The 19,428-nt window shown below is 22.0% G+C and overlaps 1 protein-coding gene across 1 annotated transcript in view; it reads left to right on the plus strand.

Annotated features, from left to right (window-relative positions):
* LOC122502537 (potassium voltage-gated channel subfamily H member 8-like) overlaps positions 1–18,979 on the plus strand; it is a 92,196-nt gene extending 73,217 nt beyond the window's left edge. Inside the window, exons 7-14 of the mRNA XM_043612652.1 lie at positions 274–453; positions 694–893; positions 3,743–3,992; positions 7,951–8,210; positions 8,892–9,043; positions 9,121–9,289; positions 12,927–13,305; positions 16,879–18,979. Of these exons, the coding sequence (XP_043468587.1) occupies positions 274–453; positions 694–893; positions 3,743–3,992; positions 7,951–8,210; positions 8,892–9,043; positions 9,121–9,289; positions 12,927–13,305; positions 16,879–17,078 (1,790 nt within the window). The 3' untranslated portion in view covers positions 17,079–18,979. The remainder of the gene's footprint in view (positions 1–273; positions 454–693; positions 894–3,742; positions 3,993–7,950; positions 8,211–8,891; positions 9,044–9,120; positions 9,290–12,926; positions 13,306–16,878) is intronic.
* The last annotated feature ends 449 nt before the right edge of the window (positions 18,980–19,428 follow it).

Genomic DNA, 19,428 nt, shown 5'->3' on the forward strand with positions numbered 1-19,428 from the left:
GCTTAACAGATGGATTTGTCACTGGATATTTTTTTTGTGCCCTTTTGTTACCAAAGTAATTAAGTATTTAATTGAAAATACAAAAAAAGAGAGTTAAAATAATGGTAAAAGTCTTTTTTTAGGGGGAGAAAAATTTGGTGAAAAACTGGAGAACATAAATCGAGATTGCTTGACATTGTTGAGCTATTAAAACGAATATAGAATGACTATCTAAAAAAGTAAAATTTCACACAAAATACTTAAACGATTTATGATCTCGTTTTCGTTTTACAGGCTGGATTCACATTCTCGCAGACAGACTAAAAATTCCCGTGCAAAATGTCACTCGAATGGATAGCTATGTGACTGCACTATATTTCACATGCAGTAGTCTCACTTCAGTAGGATTTGGAAATGTATCAGCAAATACGACATTTGAAAAAATATTTTCTATTATGACAATGCTTGTAGGAGGTGAGTTAAATTTTTTTTAAGATGAAGAATAAATGGAAGATTTTTATAAGAGAAAGTAGAATGAATAAATTATTCATTCTTTTTCTTTTCTTTTTTTTTTTTTTTTCTTTATTGATTTTTATTTTTATTTAAATTTTATTAATTATTATTTAAATTTATTTAAATTTGTATTTCTATTTTTGGAAAATTCGGTAAATTATTGAAAATTATAAATAATTGTGAAATGTAATTTTTTTTCAGCCCTAATGCACGCTGTAGTTTTTGGTAATGTGACGGCAATTATTCAAAGGATGTATTCAAGGAGATCATTATATCAATCAAAGTGGAGGGATTTGAAGGATTTTCTGGTCCTTCATCAGATACCGGACGAGCTCAAGCAGAGGATGCAAGATTACTTTCAAACGATGTGGTCACTGAATCACGGAATTGATATACATGAGGTAATAAAGCTGGCTCTGCTTCTTTCCTTCTTTCGTTTCCTCTTACTTGATAAAAACGTAATATTTAAGCAAAAATGATAAATATATTTTAAATTATTTTTATTTTATATTATTTTCCCTGACTTCCCAGAGCTAGTCAGGGAAAATTCAGAGAAACTAGAATTATTCAGGAGATTCAGGGAAAAGTCAGGAATTTTTATTAAAAGTAATAGAAAAAATTAAATTTTCAGAATTCAGAAGAAAATTCTGAATTTTTGTGTCTTTTTTGTTTTTGAAAAATGTTAATAATTCAAATTCTTCTGAAATTAGTTGAATTTTTTTAATGTTTAATTAATTATTAAAAATTATGGATTTATAGAATAATTTTAGTAAGAAACAATAAAAAAATTTAATTTTGGAGAAATTACAATTGATTGCAGAAACTCAATTATTTTCAAAAGTAATAAAATTTCTTGCAGAAATTCAATTATATGTTCAGAAATTAAAAAAGAAATTCTAGTCAAAATTTCAATTATCTTTATAAATAATAAAATTCTTCTCTGAAATTCAATTATTTTCAAAAATTTTAATAAAATTCGTGACAAAATTTCAATTATTTTCAAAAATTTTTCTCAATTCAATGATTTTTAATATCTACGATTTTAGAAAAATTTCCAAAAGAATTCAATTATTTAAAAAAAATTTTAATAAAATTCTATGGGAACATTAAATTATTTTAATAATTAATACAAATTTCACAGGAATTTCATTATTTACAAATTGTTTATAAATTTCTTTACAATAATTCAATTATTTTCATGAATAATCACATTTTTTACAGGGATTCAATATTATTTTCACAAAGAGTAAAATTAATTTTAGGAATTCAATATTATTTTCATAAACAATAAAATTAATTCTAAGAATTCAATTATTTTCAAAAATTTTAATAAAATTCTTTGCAAAATTCAATTGTTTTCATAAAAAATAAATATTTATCACAAGAATTCAATTTTTTACAAATTTTTCTAAAAATTTCTTCGTAATAATTAAATTATTTACATAAATAATAAAAATTTCACAGAAATTCAATTGTTTACAAATTATTTACAAATTTCGTTGCAATAATTCAATTAATTTCCTAAATAATAACATTTTTTACAAGAATTCAATTATTTTCATAAATAACAAAATTCATTTTAGAAATTCAATTATTTTAGGGAATTTAAAAAAAATTTTTTGCAAAATTCAATTATTTTCATAAAAAACAAATATTTATCACAAGAATTCAATTATTTTTAAGTGTATCTAATAAAATTCTTCGCAATAATTCAATTATTTTCAAAAATTGTCTAAAAATTCTCGTCAGGATTTCAATTATTATTATAAATACCAAAATTCTTCGCCGACATTAAAATATTATCAAAAATTTTCCTTAATTCAATGATTTTCAATAACTACTATTTTAATTATTATATTTACCAAAAGAATTCAAATATTTAAAAAAATTTTCGATAAAATTCTACGCAAACATTTACTTATTTTCTTAAATGATAAAAATTTTACAAAAATTAAATTATTTAGAAATTTTTTTTATAAATTTTTCCGCAATAATTCAATTATTTTCATAAATAATAAAACTCGTCGCAGAATTTAAATTATTTTTAATACAATTTTAATCAAATTTCTCGAAAAATGCAATTATTCTTAAAAATTTTATTAAAATTCTTCGAATGAATTAAATTATTTAAAAATTTGTTATTAAAATTCTTTTTGAGAATTCAATTTTAAGAAATATTCAATTATTCAATTAATTATTTATTTTTGTATTGAAATTTTAAATTATTCCATTCTTGTAGAATTTGCTAATAAAAATTGATTTAAAAATGAATCTCAGTTAATATTTACAATTATTTTACAAATTTTTTATAAATTCTTTCTTATTAATTAAATTATTTTCATAAATAATAAAATTGTTTATAGGAATTCAATTATTTTCATAATTAATAAAACTCGTCGCGGAATTTCAATTATTTTTAGTAAATTTTTAATTGAATTTCTCGAAAAATGCAATTATTCTTAAAAATTTTATTTAAATTCTTCGAAAGAATTGAATTATTAAAAATTTATTATTAAAATTTTAAATAATTGCATTCTAGTAGAATTTGCTAATAAAAATTGATTTAAAAATAAATTTTAGTAAAAATTTTAGACAATAATTGAATATTAAAAGCATAATAGCATGAATTTTTAGAAATAATTGAATTTCGAAAAGGTTTCAAATTAAAATCTTTGAAAATTTGAATTTATCATAGTTTTAACTAACAATTCTGTAGAATTAATTTTTTTGAAAAAGTTTAATTGTATTTTTTAAAAACTATTTCAAGTTTTTATTTTCTAATATACAATTTAAAAATGTCCAAATAATCGATGAGAATTTCGTAAAATTGAATTGTAAAACAAATGGATTTGAAAATTCTCAAAGAACTTTTTCAAAAATTATGAAAAATAATTGATTTAAAGAAGAATTTTAGTTAAAATTTCTAGAAAATAATAATTAAATTGAAAAATGATGCAAATCACTTCTAAGGAAGTTAGAGTAACAATATTCTTATAATATAAAATAATGATTTCATCACTCGGTCATCTTTAATATTTTATAATAATTAAATTAATAATAATTAATTAATTAAATTAAACTACAAAAATATTACGTTTTTGGATTTATGAAAAAATCTAATATACCTTAAAATAAGATTCTAAATATTGTATAGCAAAAAAAAAGAAAAAAAAGAATTTAATAAAACAGACGGTAGAGTATTTGATTTTTTATGGCGCATCTTAATTCAACTTTCAACATCTTGTTCCAGACCCTTAAAGAGTTTCCGGAAGAGCTGAGGGGCGACGTATCAATGCACTTGCATCGGGAAATTTTGAGCTTGCCAATATTTGAAAGTGCTTCTCAAGGATGCCTCAAACTTCTCTCGCTACACATCAGAAACAATTTCTGTGCTCCGGGCGAATTCCTTATTCATAAGGGAGACGCTCTTTCGTACATTTATTATCTCTGTAATGGTAGTATGGAAGTTGTGCAAAATAGCATGGTTGTCGCCATATTAGGTAAAAATTTATAAATAATTATTACAATAACAATAAGAATAAAAATATTAAAAAATTAAAATAAAAGTAGAAATAAAAATAGAAATAAAAATTAAAAGTAAAATTAAAAATTAAAGTAGAAATAGAAATAGAAATAGAAAATTAGAAATTAAAATTAAAATTAAAATTAAAATTTTACAAAAGTAAGAATAATAAGAATAACAATTAAAATTAATCTCTACTTTAATTTCGCATGATTTCCGAATAAAAAGAAAATATGAACTAATGTTTAACGTTCGAGTTGATTATTTTCATATTGCAGGAAATAATAAAACGAATGCATTCGGACAAGTGGTTTTTTAATAAAAATATGCTTCAACGTTTTGAAATCTAAGTGATTTCCTCATCGGGGAGTCAAAAGAAATTAAAAATTAAAATGTTTTACATTGTACATCAAGAAAAAAAATTGAAAAAAGCATATTTTTGTTAAAAAACCACTTTTCCGATTGTATTCGTTTTTTTATTTCCTGCAATTTAAAGAGGAAAATAATAAAACGAATACATTCGAACAAATGGTTTTTAATAAATATTTGTTTCAAAGTTTCGAAATGATTCTAAAATTCCGAACGATTAAATAAAAACCATTTCTTCTTTTTAAGTCAGAAAAAAAATTTCTTATTTAGAATGAAAAGATTGAAATAAATTTTCAAAACATGTGAAATTGATATAAATTTCCACAAGTAAAATTAATATAAATTTTCAGAATTTCTGCAAATAGGAAAAATATTCAGAAAAATTATTTTTTATAATATACTCTCAAAGCTAAGATTAGATAATTATTTTTTTTCGGTAATATTTTATTGTATACATGTTTGTATTTATTTAATCATTCTTCTTTAAGAATAGGGTGGTTAATGCAGTGAATGGGAAAATTATTACTGTGGTAATATAGAAATATTAGTGTATATTATATTTTATTCTTAGATAATAGAACAAATGTGCGAGTAGAAATAAGGGAAGTGAAAATTGTAAGGATATGATTGGAGTGAGTGATAAAGAGGGTGAATGCACAGTAGAGTTATAAGACAGGACTCTAGAATGTCGAATAAAATGGAAAACGATGGCTCAAGTAGTGCAGATCCTTGTAGGGGAACTTTATGCCACTCGAGGTTTTTCCGGATAAATGAACCAAAAAATAATACCTTCTCATGTGATGAGAGAATGTGAAAGAAAGAACGAAAGAAAGAAAATTCTTTCTTTTTTTCTTTCATATTCTCATCATGAATGAAAAGAAAGTCAAAAACAAGTCCTCGCTGATCGAATGTCGAATGTGGAGTAAAATTTATTATTTCTTTGAAGTTAAACTCAAAACTTAAAACTGAATTCAAACTAAACTCAAACTAAACTCTAATTAAACTAATTTAATTTGAAATTTTAAAGAACTTAGATTTTTGAAAAATGTTAATAATTCAAATTCTTCTAAAATTAGTTAAATTTTTAAAAATATGTTCAATTAATTATTAAAAACAATGGATTTATAGAAGAATTTTAATTAAAAACACTAAAAAAAAAATTAAATTTTGGAGAAGTTACAAATAATTGCAGAAAATAAATTATTTTCAAAAGTAATATAATTCTTCGCAGAAATTCAATTATTTAAAATAATTTTTAATAAAATTTTACGCAAACATTTAATTATTTTCATGAATAATAAAAATTCTACAGCAATTCAATTATTTAAAAAAATTTAGAATAGAATTCTACGCAAACATTTAATTATTTTCATAAATAATAAAAATTCCACAGCAATTCAATTATTTACAAATTTTTTTTTAATTTCTTTACAATAATTCAATTAATTTCCTAAATAATAACATTTTTTTCAGGGATTCCATTATTTTCATAAATAATAAAAATGTTTACAGGAATTCAATTATTTTCAGGAATTTTAATAAATATAAATTATGTTATAAATAATAAAAATTTCACAGGAATTCAATTTTTTTATAAATTGTTTTGAAAATTTCTTCTTAAAAATTCAATTATTTTCATAAAAAATAAAATTGTTAACAGGGATTCAATTATTTTTAAAAATTTTAATGAAATTCTTGACAAAATTTCAATTATTTTAAAAAATTTTCCTGAATTCAATGATTTTTAATATATCTACTATTTTAATATTATTTTCCAAAAGAATCCAATTATTTTAAAAAATTTTTAATAGAATTTTACGCAAACATTTAATTATTTTCATAAATAATAAAAATTCCACAGCAATTCAATTATTTACATATTTATTTATAAATTTCTTTACAATAATTCAATTAATTTCCTAATTAATAACATTTTTTACAGGGATTCAATATTATTTTCATAAATAATAAAATTGTTTACAGGGATTCAATTATTTTCAGGAATTTTAATAAAATTCTTTGCAAAATTCAATTATTTTCATAAATAATAAAAAATTTCAGAGGAATTCAAATTTTTTAGAAATTTTTAAAAAAATTTCTTCGCTATAATTCAATTATTTTCAAAAATAGTAAAATTGTTTACAGGAATTCAATTATTTTCATAAATAATTAAAATTTCACAGAAATTCAATTATTTACAAATTATTTATTAATTTCTTTACAATAATTCAATTAATTTCCAACAACATAACATTTTTTATAGGGATTCAATATTATTTTCATAAATAATAGAATTAATTTCAGGAATTCAATTATTTTCAGGAATTTTAATAAAATTCTTTGCAAAATTTAATTATTTTCATAAATAATAAAAATTTTGCAGGAATTCAATTTTTAAGAAATTTTTTAAAAATTTATTCCCAATAATTTAATTATTTTCATAAATAATAAAATTGTTTACGGGGATTAAATTATTTCCTAAAATAATAAAATTCATTTTAGAAATTCGATTATTTTCAGGAGTTTTAATAAAATTCTTTGCAAAATTCAATAATTATTTTCATAAATAATAAAAATTTCACAGAAATTAAATTTTTTACAAATGTATAAAAATTTCTTTGCAATGATTCAATTGTTTTCATAAATATAATACAATTTTTTACAGGGATTCAATTATTTTCAAAAATAATAAAATTCTTTTTAGGAATTCAATTATTTTTAATACAGTTTTAATCGAATTTCTCGAAAAATTTTATTATTTTTAGAAATTTTATTAAAATTCGTCGATAAAATTGAATTATTCAAAAATTTGTTGATAAAATTCTTTGTGAGAATTTAAAATTATTTATTTAGGTAGGTAGTTAAATAATTGAATTCTCAAAGAAGTTTTTTAGAAACAATTAAAAATAATAGATTAAAAAAAAAATTTAGTATTTATTTAAGAAAAAAATTATTGTTGTTTTCGAATAATTTTACATTTAAAGAAAATCGTAAAAAAAATTTAATAGAACATTTTTTTGAGTATCTAATCATTTTTAAAGTGAATCATAATATTTTATCAGGGTCAAGAAAATTTTGTTTTAAAAGTTAGGGGAAAAAAAATTTAAGTTTCAGTAATTATTAAATTATTGTAAGTAAATAATTATTGAGTTATTTTTAATAAATAATAGTATTGAATTATGTTAAGTAAATAATTATTGAGTTATTGTAAGTAAAGAATTCAATAATTATTGCAAATTAATAAGTATTAGGTTATTGTAAATAAATAATTGTTGAATTGATTAAAGTAAATAATTATTGAGCTATTTTAAGTGAATAATTCAATAATTATTGTAAGTTAATAAATATATTGAGTTATTTTAAGTAAATAATTCAATAATTATTGTAAGTAAATAATTTATTCAGTTATTGTAGGTGAATAATTTTAGAATTATTGTAAGTAAATAATTTTAGAATTATGGCATGGAAATAATTGATGAAAATAATGTTTATCACTAAATTTGATAAGTTTATTTGCTGCTCGTTTGACAATCATTGACTGACGTGTATTTTAATTAATTGCACAGGTAAAGGAGATTTAGTAGGCAGTGACATTCACTCACAGCATCCTCAACATGGGGCAAATGGAGGTCCTGGTATTGTGGCAACAGATGTTGTGGTAAAATCAAGCTGTGATGTGAAAGCTTTAACATACTGTGATCTCAAGTGCATCCACATACAAGGATTGGTTGATGTACTTCGAATGTATCCCGAATATCAACAAGTCTTCGCGAATGAAATTCAACACGATCTCACTTATAATCTTCGCGAAGGCTACGAGGCTGAGGTAATTTATACATCCTGATGCCTTGTGCCAACTAAATTGTTCTTGATTGTTAATCGTCAATTATTAATTTTCAATTGGTAATTGTCAATTGTTCATTTTCAATTGTCAATTGTCAATTGTCAATTGTTCATTTTCAATTGTCATTTGTTAATTTTAACTCTGAATTGTCAATTTGTTGATTTTAATTCTCAATTGTCATTAATGTTAATTTTAATTCTCAATTGTCATCTGTTAAATTTTTCTGTGCTTTTTTACACGGAGAAAAATATAAAGTAACTTTTACTACATTTATAGTAAAACATTTCTGGTAAAGAATTTTTCGTAACTTTTACTACTTTCGGAGTAAATTTTGCTACGTTCAAAGTAAAGTTTACTACGTTCAAAGAACAATTTGTAAACAATTAGTAAAATTTACTTCGAACGTAGCAAAATTTACTACGAAAGTAATAAAAGTTACCAGAAATGTTTTACTATGAAAGTAGTAAAAGTTACTTTATATTTTTCTTCGTATACATAAAAAATAAGAAGGTTTTGCAGTTAATTTTAATTTTGAATTGTCATTTCTGAATTTTATTTGTCAAATGTATTGTTAATTTTTTCCGCCTGCTTTTTTACACATAGTCACTAACAAATGAGATTTTGGAGTTATTGTTATTATAATAGTGGAAATAAATTTTACAGCAAGAATCAGACATGAATGGTCCATCGTTAACTCTTCCGTCAATTAGTGAGGACGACGAGAACGTTCCTGAAGAGGGCGAAACGTCTCCTTTGTCACCACCAAATAGATCGCCGTTGCATTCAGCAACGAGTCCAAGGCACGCAAAGTTTAGGTTTGTATTAATAAATTATGTACATGAAATTATTAATTCTCAACACAATGGCTAAACGAATTTTCTCTGTTATAAAGGGATAAATGTAGAGAAGGCAGAAGACCGCTAAAGGGTGTTTTAGTTCGAAGTAGAACAACAGCAGTTCCTCCTCATGATATTGTAGAAGATCATATTCGAGGATCAGTTGAAAGGCTTGATACACAAGTTTCGACTTTGCATCAAGATGTTACTATGCTCAGTTACGAGGTAAATATAAAACAAAATTAATAACACAAACTAATTTTTAAACCCTTGTAAAACAACGATTCTTCACAAGATTCTTGTGATTCTTAAGATTCTTGACGAAATTCTGTAGATTCTTAACAAAATTCTTAAAGTTCTTAACACGATTCCTAAAAATTCTTAACAAGATTCTTAATAATTCTCAACAAGATTCCTTTATAATTCTCAACAAGATTTTTAAGATTCAGAAACAAAGAGATAATATTATTCTTTTTTCGAAATGCACAAATATTTTTCTTTTAATAACAGTTTACAAAGTAAAAAATAATATCAATATACAGTTTTTACATTTTAAACTATTATTAAAAAAATATTTACGCAAAACTAACAGATAGTGTAATTACACGTTTTGGAAAACAATAGTAAAGGAAAAAATTGTTTTAAAAAACACAACAATCTTTATGGAAGCAAACAATAAAATTTTATCGTATATAAAAACATTTTCTGATAACGCATTAAATTGTTTAACTATAAATAAACTCTGACCGGTCGGCATGTCCACTGACTTTTATCAGTAATTTATTTCCTTAAGAAGGAAATTAAAGTTTTACGAGTTCAAAACTTTAGATAAGAATATATAACATTCTTTTTTGGTAATACTTTTAGAAAAATTTAATTTTTCTCCGATTTTAATTGATTTTAATCAAAAATTTAAAAATTCAATTATTAAGTACGAAATTAATTATTATTGTTTATATTTTCAGAAATATTAATAAAATTCTTCGCAAGAATTCAATTATTTTTATATAAATAATAGAATTCTTCGGAAAAATTGAATTATTTTCATAAATGATACAATTTGTTGCAAAAATTCAATTATTCTTAACAAAATTTTAATAACATTTCACAAAAGAATTCAATTATTTTCTAAAATCTTAATAAATTATTCTAAACAATTAAATTAATTTTTTAAATAGTAAAATCTGTGCAAAAACTTAATTATTTTAAAAACAATTTTAATTAAATTCCTCGGAAGAATTGAATTTAAAAAAAAATTTAATACATTTCGAATAAATTCAATTATTTTCTAAAATCCTTCGAAACAATTCAATTATTTTTATAAATAGTAGAATTCTTCGCAAGAATTCAATTATTTTTATAAATAGTAAAATTCTTTGCAGGAAATCAATTATTTTCAAAACAATTTTAATAGAATTCTTCGGAAGAAATAAAATATTTTAAAATATTTACATAAACTTCAATAATTTTCGAAAATTTTAATAAACTCTTCGTAAGAATTTAACTATTTTTACAAATACTAAAACTCTTTGCAGGAATTAAATTATTTTTAATCCAATGTAAATAAAATAGCACGAATGAATTTATTTATTTTCAAATATTTTTATAAAATTCTTTAAAACAGTTCATAAATAAAAAAATTCTTCGAAAGAATTCATTTATTCCGTTCAAATTTGTTGATAACATTGCGAAGAATTTTATTAAAATTTTTGAAAGTAATTGAATTTTATACGAAGACTTTCTTTCAAGTATTTAAAATAATCGCGTTTCTTAATAATTGAAATTAAAACACTTACTCATTGAATTTTCTTAAAACTATTGGAAATAATTGAATTCTCCTCAAAATTTTATTACAATTTTGTAAAATAATTTAATTCATTCAGGGAATTTTCTTAAAATATAGAAAATAATTAAACTCTTTTGAAGAATTTCTTGGTGTTTTGTTCAAAATTGAATCATTTTGTGAAATTTTATTAAAATTGTATTGAAAATAATTGAATTTATTCGAAGAATGTTTATTATTTATGACAATTATTGAATTCTTGTGAAGAATTTCGTCAAAAATTTTGAATATAGTTGAATTCTTTAAAGAAATTATTTATTTAAAATTCTGAAAACTTAGTTTTTAAATTCTATAAAAAGAAATTTAATTTTTCAAGAATTTTATTAAAAAATTGACAGAATTAAATTTTTATAAACAAATTGTATCATTTTCTAATTTTTATAGAATGTAATTTAATATTTTACAAGAAATTTCTTAAAAATTTTGAAAATAATTGAATTTTTAAAATAAATTTTACAGACAATTTTAAAAATAATTGTAGTTTGGAGAATAACTCAATTTTAGATTTATTTAAATTATTTTTTAAATAATTGAATTTTGGAATTATATACCTTGGAATTTCTTAAATTTTAAAAAAAATATTTGAATATTTTTCAAGAAATTTATTGAACGTTTTGAAAATTAAGGTATTTTACAGAAAAAAAAGATTTTAAATAACCATAAGAAAACGAGAAAGAAAAAATTTAAATCATTAAAAGTAATTGAATATTTGCAAAGAATTTATTAGATATTTAAAAAAATAATTGAATAGATTCAATGAATTTCTTAAAAATTTAGAAAATAATGGAATTTTTTCGTGAAATTGTATTAAAATTTTGTTGAAAATATTTGAATTTTTGCAAAAAATTTTATTATTTATAAAGATAATTGAATTCTTCCGAAGAATTTTATTTATTTATGAAAATAATTGAATTCTTGTGAAGAATTATATTACAATTTCTGAAAATATAAACAATAATTAATTATGTAGGGGAACATAGTCTAGGTCGGCCACCTTTTTGACTTTTGTTTATAACTTTTTTTTAAAAATGAATTTGGACAATTGAAGTATATGGTTGGAAAGTCCTGTTTAATAGGAACATTTTTTCTGTACAAAGTAAATTGACAGGTTTAAAAATGAAAAAGTTATAAAGATTTAAAAAAAAAAAAATTTGTAGTCCAGGTTGGCCATTACAGTCAAGGTCGGCCATGTTTAAAATTCAAAGGGCATTAATCTTTAAAAAATAAAATAACATGTTTGGAGTTACGGAAAATTGATTCTTTATTGTTTACAGTTTGTAACTTTATGAAATAACAAAATAATAACAATAAACAATATAAAAAAATAAATATAAATAAAAAAAAGTTTTGCACTAAAATATTAATAAAATTAAATAAAAATATTAATAAGATGATCAATTATATTATGAGTTATACAGAATTGCAGTTTTTGCAAATGAAGTAGCTCGTCCTCAACTTTGCGCATTTTAAACACATAGTGGCCGACCTTGACAGTAAGTAACATTACCGAATTGTTGTAACCATAAAGAAATACGTTTCGGGATTCGATTTTTTACTTTGTTTTCCTTTCAACCATGAGTCCCACAAATTTTCTGCATACTTGCCTTGACGATTCAATTTGTTTTTTATCTTTTATTAATGGTTTTTCACATTATGCACAAAACTTTTTTTGAGCTTTTTTTGTACCGACGTCACAGAAAACACAATTTTCGATTTTCCGAAAATGTAATTGAACAAAAAGTTAGGTTTCACTAAGACAAGCTTCGACAAAAATGCGCGTAGGTGGCGCTAGTGAACTTGACAAAAAAACGCGAGTGGCCTACCTAGACAGTAGGCCAACCTTGACTACATTCCCCTACTTGATAAGTGAATTTTTAAAATTTTAGTAATGAAAAAAAAATTTTTTTTTTAATTTAAATTTGAAAATATAAAATTTTATAATTTGCATAATAATAATAATAAATGTTAAATAATAAATGCTGGTTAATTATAATTGATTATAATTGATTTTCATTGCAGGTGAGGAATGCGATTCAAGCCCTGCAAATCCTGGCGAGTTCACCGCAAAGTAATCCTAATCTTCCAATGCCAGCGGGTAGATCAGGAAGTGGAGTTCTGGCGAGAAGTTCGTCTCATCCTCCCGATGCCCTCTGCTGGAATCCACCAGCGAGATTAATAGATGTTTGCACACAAACAGACTGGCCCGTTGATATTTTGGATATTTGGGTTCGGACAGATCCTCATCGTGTTCTCAAAATTTTGGGCCTTGAACCAGAATCCGTCCTGAGGCTTCCTCCACCCTCGCCTACACCGTCACCATCTTCCCCTCCGCCACCACCTTATGAACCTCTTTCTCCAATTGGTGGAACTCCACCGCATTCACCATCTGATTCACCAGGTAATTTATTATTTTATTAATATATTCACATGGAAATTGAACTGTTCAAAAGATAAACAGTTAATTTAATATAATTCAAATCTAAATCTAATCTAAATCTAAATTAATCTAAATTTAATCTGAATCTAATCTAAATCTAAATTATAATCTAATTAAAAATACTAAAGTAAAGAAAAATGAATAATAAAATAATAATTAATTAATTATTTAAATAATAATAAAACCTTATTATTTATTGACTATTTAATTCTTTAATTTAATTTTATTTATTATTATTTATTATTCCTGCAATAAACTGTATTATCTACAAAAGACGATTGCAAGGAAAGTATTTTTTAAGTGCATTTTATTGTGTACAAAAATTTCTTCTAATTTTTTTACTCATTTTCCTGCTTGAAATCTAATATTGCTGAAATCTTAAAACCTCTTCTATAGTTTCTAGTGTTTTGAGATGTTTGGAATATTAAATTTCAAACAATTTCTCGAAATTGAGAGAAAATTAGAAAAATATAAAGACAAATTATATTAAAAATTAATTTCACTCAATTATAAATTAATTCACTTAAATTATAAATTGAAAATAAAAATACCTAAAAAGTACACGTCTTACGATCGGTTTTCGTAGGTGGAACAGTTTTAAATTTGCCCTATATATTAATCATTAACTAAAGAAAAATATTACCTTCCCTTCTTTTCTATATTTTATAGAATAGAAATTAATCGAGTCAATAATAGATAAATTTATATTATCAAAATTATATTTTCACTGCTTTAGATTTAGAGTGTGACAATAAAAATAATAATGATGAAGTTCCTCAGGAAAGTTGACAGGCGAAAGGGGGAGTAAAAGGTCCAGAGTCTGAACGTAGAAAATTAAAGGAAGAACCAAGGGTGAATTAGCATATGCTGGAGAGGAAAATTAGGTTTTCTTGTAGATACGTTGATTGAATTTTGAACTATCTCGTTTCGCAGAATAATTAGACTTCCAGAAGGTGATTTTCAGACCGACGAATTCTTCCAGACTGTCTCCTTTTATACATTATACAGATCCTCGCAGGGGTAAAAAAAATTCCAATATCGTCGACATTTATTACAATCGTATCATTTCTTTTCGAAAATAGATTCTATCAATGCTAATTCTACGAATGTTAATCTAAACTTTATTGAAAAAAATTCCAGCACTTCTATTGTACATTTTCGTAATTTTCTATTCTGATTTTCTACTTTAAATTTTCTACTTTAAATTTTCTATTTTAATTTTCTATTTTAATTTTCAATTTTAATTTTTTATTTTAAATTTATATTTCAATTTTCAATTTTAATTTTCTATTTTAAATTTCTATTTTAATTTTCTCTTTTATATTTCAGGGTTGCCACAGGTCAGGGAATTCAAGGAAAAGTCAGGGATTTTTAGTAAAAGTAATGCAAAAAAATTGAATTTTTGAAATTCATGAGAAAACTCTGAATTTTGATGTTTTTTTTTGCCTCGTAAACTATGAAATTGCCACGAATTTTAATACAAAACCTTCAATTTTTTCTATTTATGACAATAAATTTCTTTTTATATAATTTAATTTTTCAAGAACTATCATAAAATTATGACTTATAAATTAATTAATGAATAATTTTTATAATTTTCATAAATACTAGATTGATAGAAGAATTTTAGTTAAAAATACTAAAAAAAATTGAATTTTGAAACAGTTACAAATGATTCCAGAAATTCAATTATTTTCAAAAGTTATAAAAATTCTTCGCAGAATTTCAATTATTTTAAAATTTTTTTTTAAAATTCTCGTCAAAATTTCAATTATCTTTATAAATAATAAAATTCTTCTCCGAAATTCAATTATTTTTATAAACTCAAATAAGATTCGTTGCAAGAATTCAATTATTTATATAAATAATAAAATTCATCGCAGAAATTCAGTTATTTTTTAAAACTTAAATAAAATTCGTTAGAAGAATTAAATTATTTTCAAAAGTAATAAAATTCTTCGCAGAAATTCAATTATTTTCAAAAGTTATAAAAATTCTTCGCAAAAATTCAATTATGTTCAAAAATTTTAAAAAAAATCTCGGCAAAATTTCAATTATCTTAGAAAAATTTTAATAAAATTCTTGGTAAAATGTCACAGGAATTCATTTATTCAATTTTTAATAAATTTCTTCAAAATAATTCAATTTTCATAAGTAATAAAATTTTCTCAGATATTCAATTATTTAAAATACAAAATTTCATAAAATTTTTCAAAAAATATCAATTATTTAAACAGATTTTTATAAAATTCGTCGTAACAATTAAAAAAATTTAACAATGTTCTTTTCAAGAATTCAATTATTTTTATAAATAATAAAATTCTTCACCGAAATTCAATTATTTTTATAAACTTGAATAAAATTTGTTGCAAGAATTCAATTATTTATATAAATAATAAAATTCTTCGCAGAAATTCAATTATGTTCAAAAATTAAAAAAAAAATGTTGTAAAAATTTCAATTACCTTTATAAATAATAAAATTTTTCTCCGAAATACAATTATTTTAGAAAAATTTTAATAAAATTCTTGGGAAAATTTTAATTATTTTCATAAATAATAAAACTCATCGCAGGATTTTAATTATTTTTGATACAATATTTCAATCGAATTCCTCATAAAATATAATTATTATTCTTAAAAATTTTATTAAAATTTGTCAAAGGAATTCAATTAATTAAAAATTTATTTATAAAATTCTTTATGAGAATTCAATTTTAACAAACATTCAATTATTCATTATATTATTTATTTTTTAATTTGAATAATTTAATTTTTATAGAATTTTCTAATAAAAATTGATTTAAAAATTAATAACCAAATAATCGATTTATTATTTATGAAAATAATTGAATTATTGCAACGAATTTTATTCCATTTTTTTAATTAATTGAACTTTATAGAGAAATTTTACTACTTGTGAAAATAATTGAATTTTTGCGAAGGATTTTATTAGGATTTTTGTAAATAATTAACTTTTTTGAAAAATTTTATGGTAATTTAAATTATTACAAAATATGATTGGAGTGATCGCCATCTTCATGTTTTGTAATAATATTTCTAAAAGTTGTTGAATTTCAAAAAGAATTTGAATTCCTACAGAAAAATAATAATGATTAAATATTTATTTGAAAAAGAAGTTATTGAAGTTTTCGAATAATTTTACTTTTGAATTTGTAAATAAATGAATAAAACTTGCTTTTGAGTATCTAATAATTTTGAGAGTGAATCAGAATATTCTTTAGGGTCAGGGAGAAGGTGAAAATTTTGTCTGTAAATCATGGAAAAGTCAGGGAAAAATAAAATTAAATATTTGTGGCAACCCTGTATTGATAATTTAATTTTTTATTTTAATTTTCTACATTAAATATCTATTTTAAATTAGCATTTGTCGAAATTTTAGATTATTAAAATTGTTACTTATCGAGAAATTGGCAATTTTCGTAAATATTTCCACTTTGATTGGTAATTTAGTAATTCAATTGGTTTTTTAGGACTTGAGTAAAGAAAAAATTGTTTCTCTTCATTCTTTCAGGAAACTATGGCTTTGGTAACAGAAATGACAGTCGAGTAATGTCAAGAGGCTATCGAGAGTCATGGGATTCGGAAAATAAAGTTTCCCATCGATTTAGTGCTGGCGATGCCGAACATTCCTCCAATTTATATCAGAACTATAGTAATATTCGACGGCTTCCAGAAACGCGTTCTTTGACATTTGATCCCTTCGATAGCTGAGCAATAAGAAAATCAGAAACAACTGAAAGAAAAAGTTAATTAGAACAACATGGCTCATTTACTTTCTTCGCTTTAACAAAAAAAAAAAAAGAAAAAGTTCGTTAATCGAGACTTGTTGTGTCTGTATAAAAAAAAAAATAACTATATATTTTTAAATTGTCGAAGAAGTGGATATACTCTTTGAATTTGAATCAGTCACTGATTGAGTCGATAATTTAATTCGGTGTTAATTTAATTTTAGAATCATTTGGAATAATTAATAATCGTTTTAATTAATTGTTAGTGGGGAAATTAGTAAATTTCTATTGTAGATTTTTCGCACAAAAATTGACTAAAGCGGCAAATAATTATGAATCGACGAATTGTCGAATTAAAAATTCAATTGTGAATTAATTAAAACAAAAAGTGACGAATTCAAATCGAAAGAATATATTTTCTTGAAAAATAGAACATATGCCTATCTTGCCTACTAAAACTAGGCTCTTTGAGAGTAAGAAATTGTTATACCTCAAATTGATATATAAAAAAATTTTTGCAATTGGATTCAGAATAATTATTTTCTAATTTTGCTCTTTAACTCCAATTTTTTCGCAAATCATGCGTGAAAAGAGTGAAAAAAGCATCTATTGGAAAATATATTTCCATATCAGTTCATCTATATAAAATACTTCCTTATGAATATTGTGTATAAAATAAACTGAAAGAAAATAATTTAACATAATTGTATGTGAAAGAAGAATTTGAAAGTTAATTTTTTTAAGTTTCAATATGAAAGACGCCAAATTGAAACATTTTTTTATTGAATATTGTTGAAAAAATATCAATTCTATCACAAATGTTGAATTTATAATGATATATTGAAAAGTTGTTCTTATATAAATGAAATTATAGCAAATATTGACTTTCTGCGATTTATTCGATTATATAATTTTTCATTTACACAATTTCTGATAATTCTTTAAAAAAACTTTTTGTTTTTTAAAAAATTTATTGCGAAATATTGAGAGCCAATTTATCACTGCCGAAGACCGAAACTTTTTCCCATATCGAATTTCAATATATTACGGAATGGAAAAAAAATGTTAGACTGGAAAAATATTTTTATTTTTTAATGTTACTCGCAGTTTTCTACACTGCTCGCAATATTTTTAATTTTGTTACAATATTCGACTGAAATTTTATACTTTAAAAAATGTTACAATACTTTACAAAACTTTTATTTACAAAATTTACAAAATCAGAGGGCAGTATTTTGAAATTATTTTGTGCGCAATAAAAATCTCAATAAGATAAAGAAATTTTTATATATTATTTTCGATTTTCGACTTTTTTTTTAAATGTTGTAATATTCCAACAAATGAACAATGATCTCATATCAAAATATAATATTTGTACTTCTTATACATATTAATGAAGAAAAATCGAAATTATTTCACTTGTAATGTTTAAATTGAAAAAAAAAAATATTTTTTTACAAGTGAAAAGGAAAATTTTAAAGAAAGCACAAAAATTGAAACTTCCTCTTGCTAATAAAAATATTATTATCATCGACTCAAGTATAAATAAGATTTTTAAGTAAACTCTAATGTTGTAATATTAATTAACCACTTTTTAGAACAGAGATTTGACAATTTTTTGTACACACTTGGTACTCTTCCTATCGAATTTTCATATCATTCCATATCATAGATTGTATTTACTGCTGTGATGGGTTTAGGTAAATTCACGCTTCAAATGTTTAATATTATCCAATATTAATTAATTGAACAATGAGAAAAATGTTTCACTTTAAAGCTAAATTTTTAATTATTAATTTTTTAAATTTTAATTTCTAATTGTTAATTAAATTAAATTAAATTAAATTTTTTTTCTCTAATTAGATTTTCAATTAAATTCTAAACTAGGACAAGAATTCTAAAATTTTACTTTATATTTTGACAATTGAAAATCAATTTTAGATTATTCAAATTTTCAACACTGGATTTTAAAAATTTTTTATTTATTCAAATTATTTATTTACCATTTCAATTAATTTTTCTATTTGAACCAAAAATTGAATTAATTAACAAAAATTCTTTAAAATGAACATTTTTCTTAAAATATCCTATAGAATATCAATAAGTTTTATATAAATGCACTTGACAATTTTAAAAGAAAAATGTCATATCTATCATTAATGTGTAAATTATGTTTTTTCGTCTGATTTGAAAAAAAAGAGAGAGAGATTTAAAATATATTTTTTCATTTAAAAGTTAATTGTTTTAAAATAAAAATTGTTTTGATAACGTATATATGTTATATATAATTATATAGGAAACGTGCACAGCACTGTTAAACAAAAAAAAAAAAA

Source organism: Leptopilina heterotoma, unplaced genomic scaffold (genome assembly GCF_015476425.1).
Source record: "Leptopilina heterotoma isolate Lh14 unplaced genomic scaffold, ASM1547642v1 Lhet_108, whole genome shotgun sequence".
Lineage (NCBI taxonomy): Eukaryota > Metazoa > Arthropoda > Insecta > Hymenoptera > Figitidae > Leptopilina > Leptopilina heterotoma.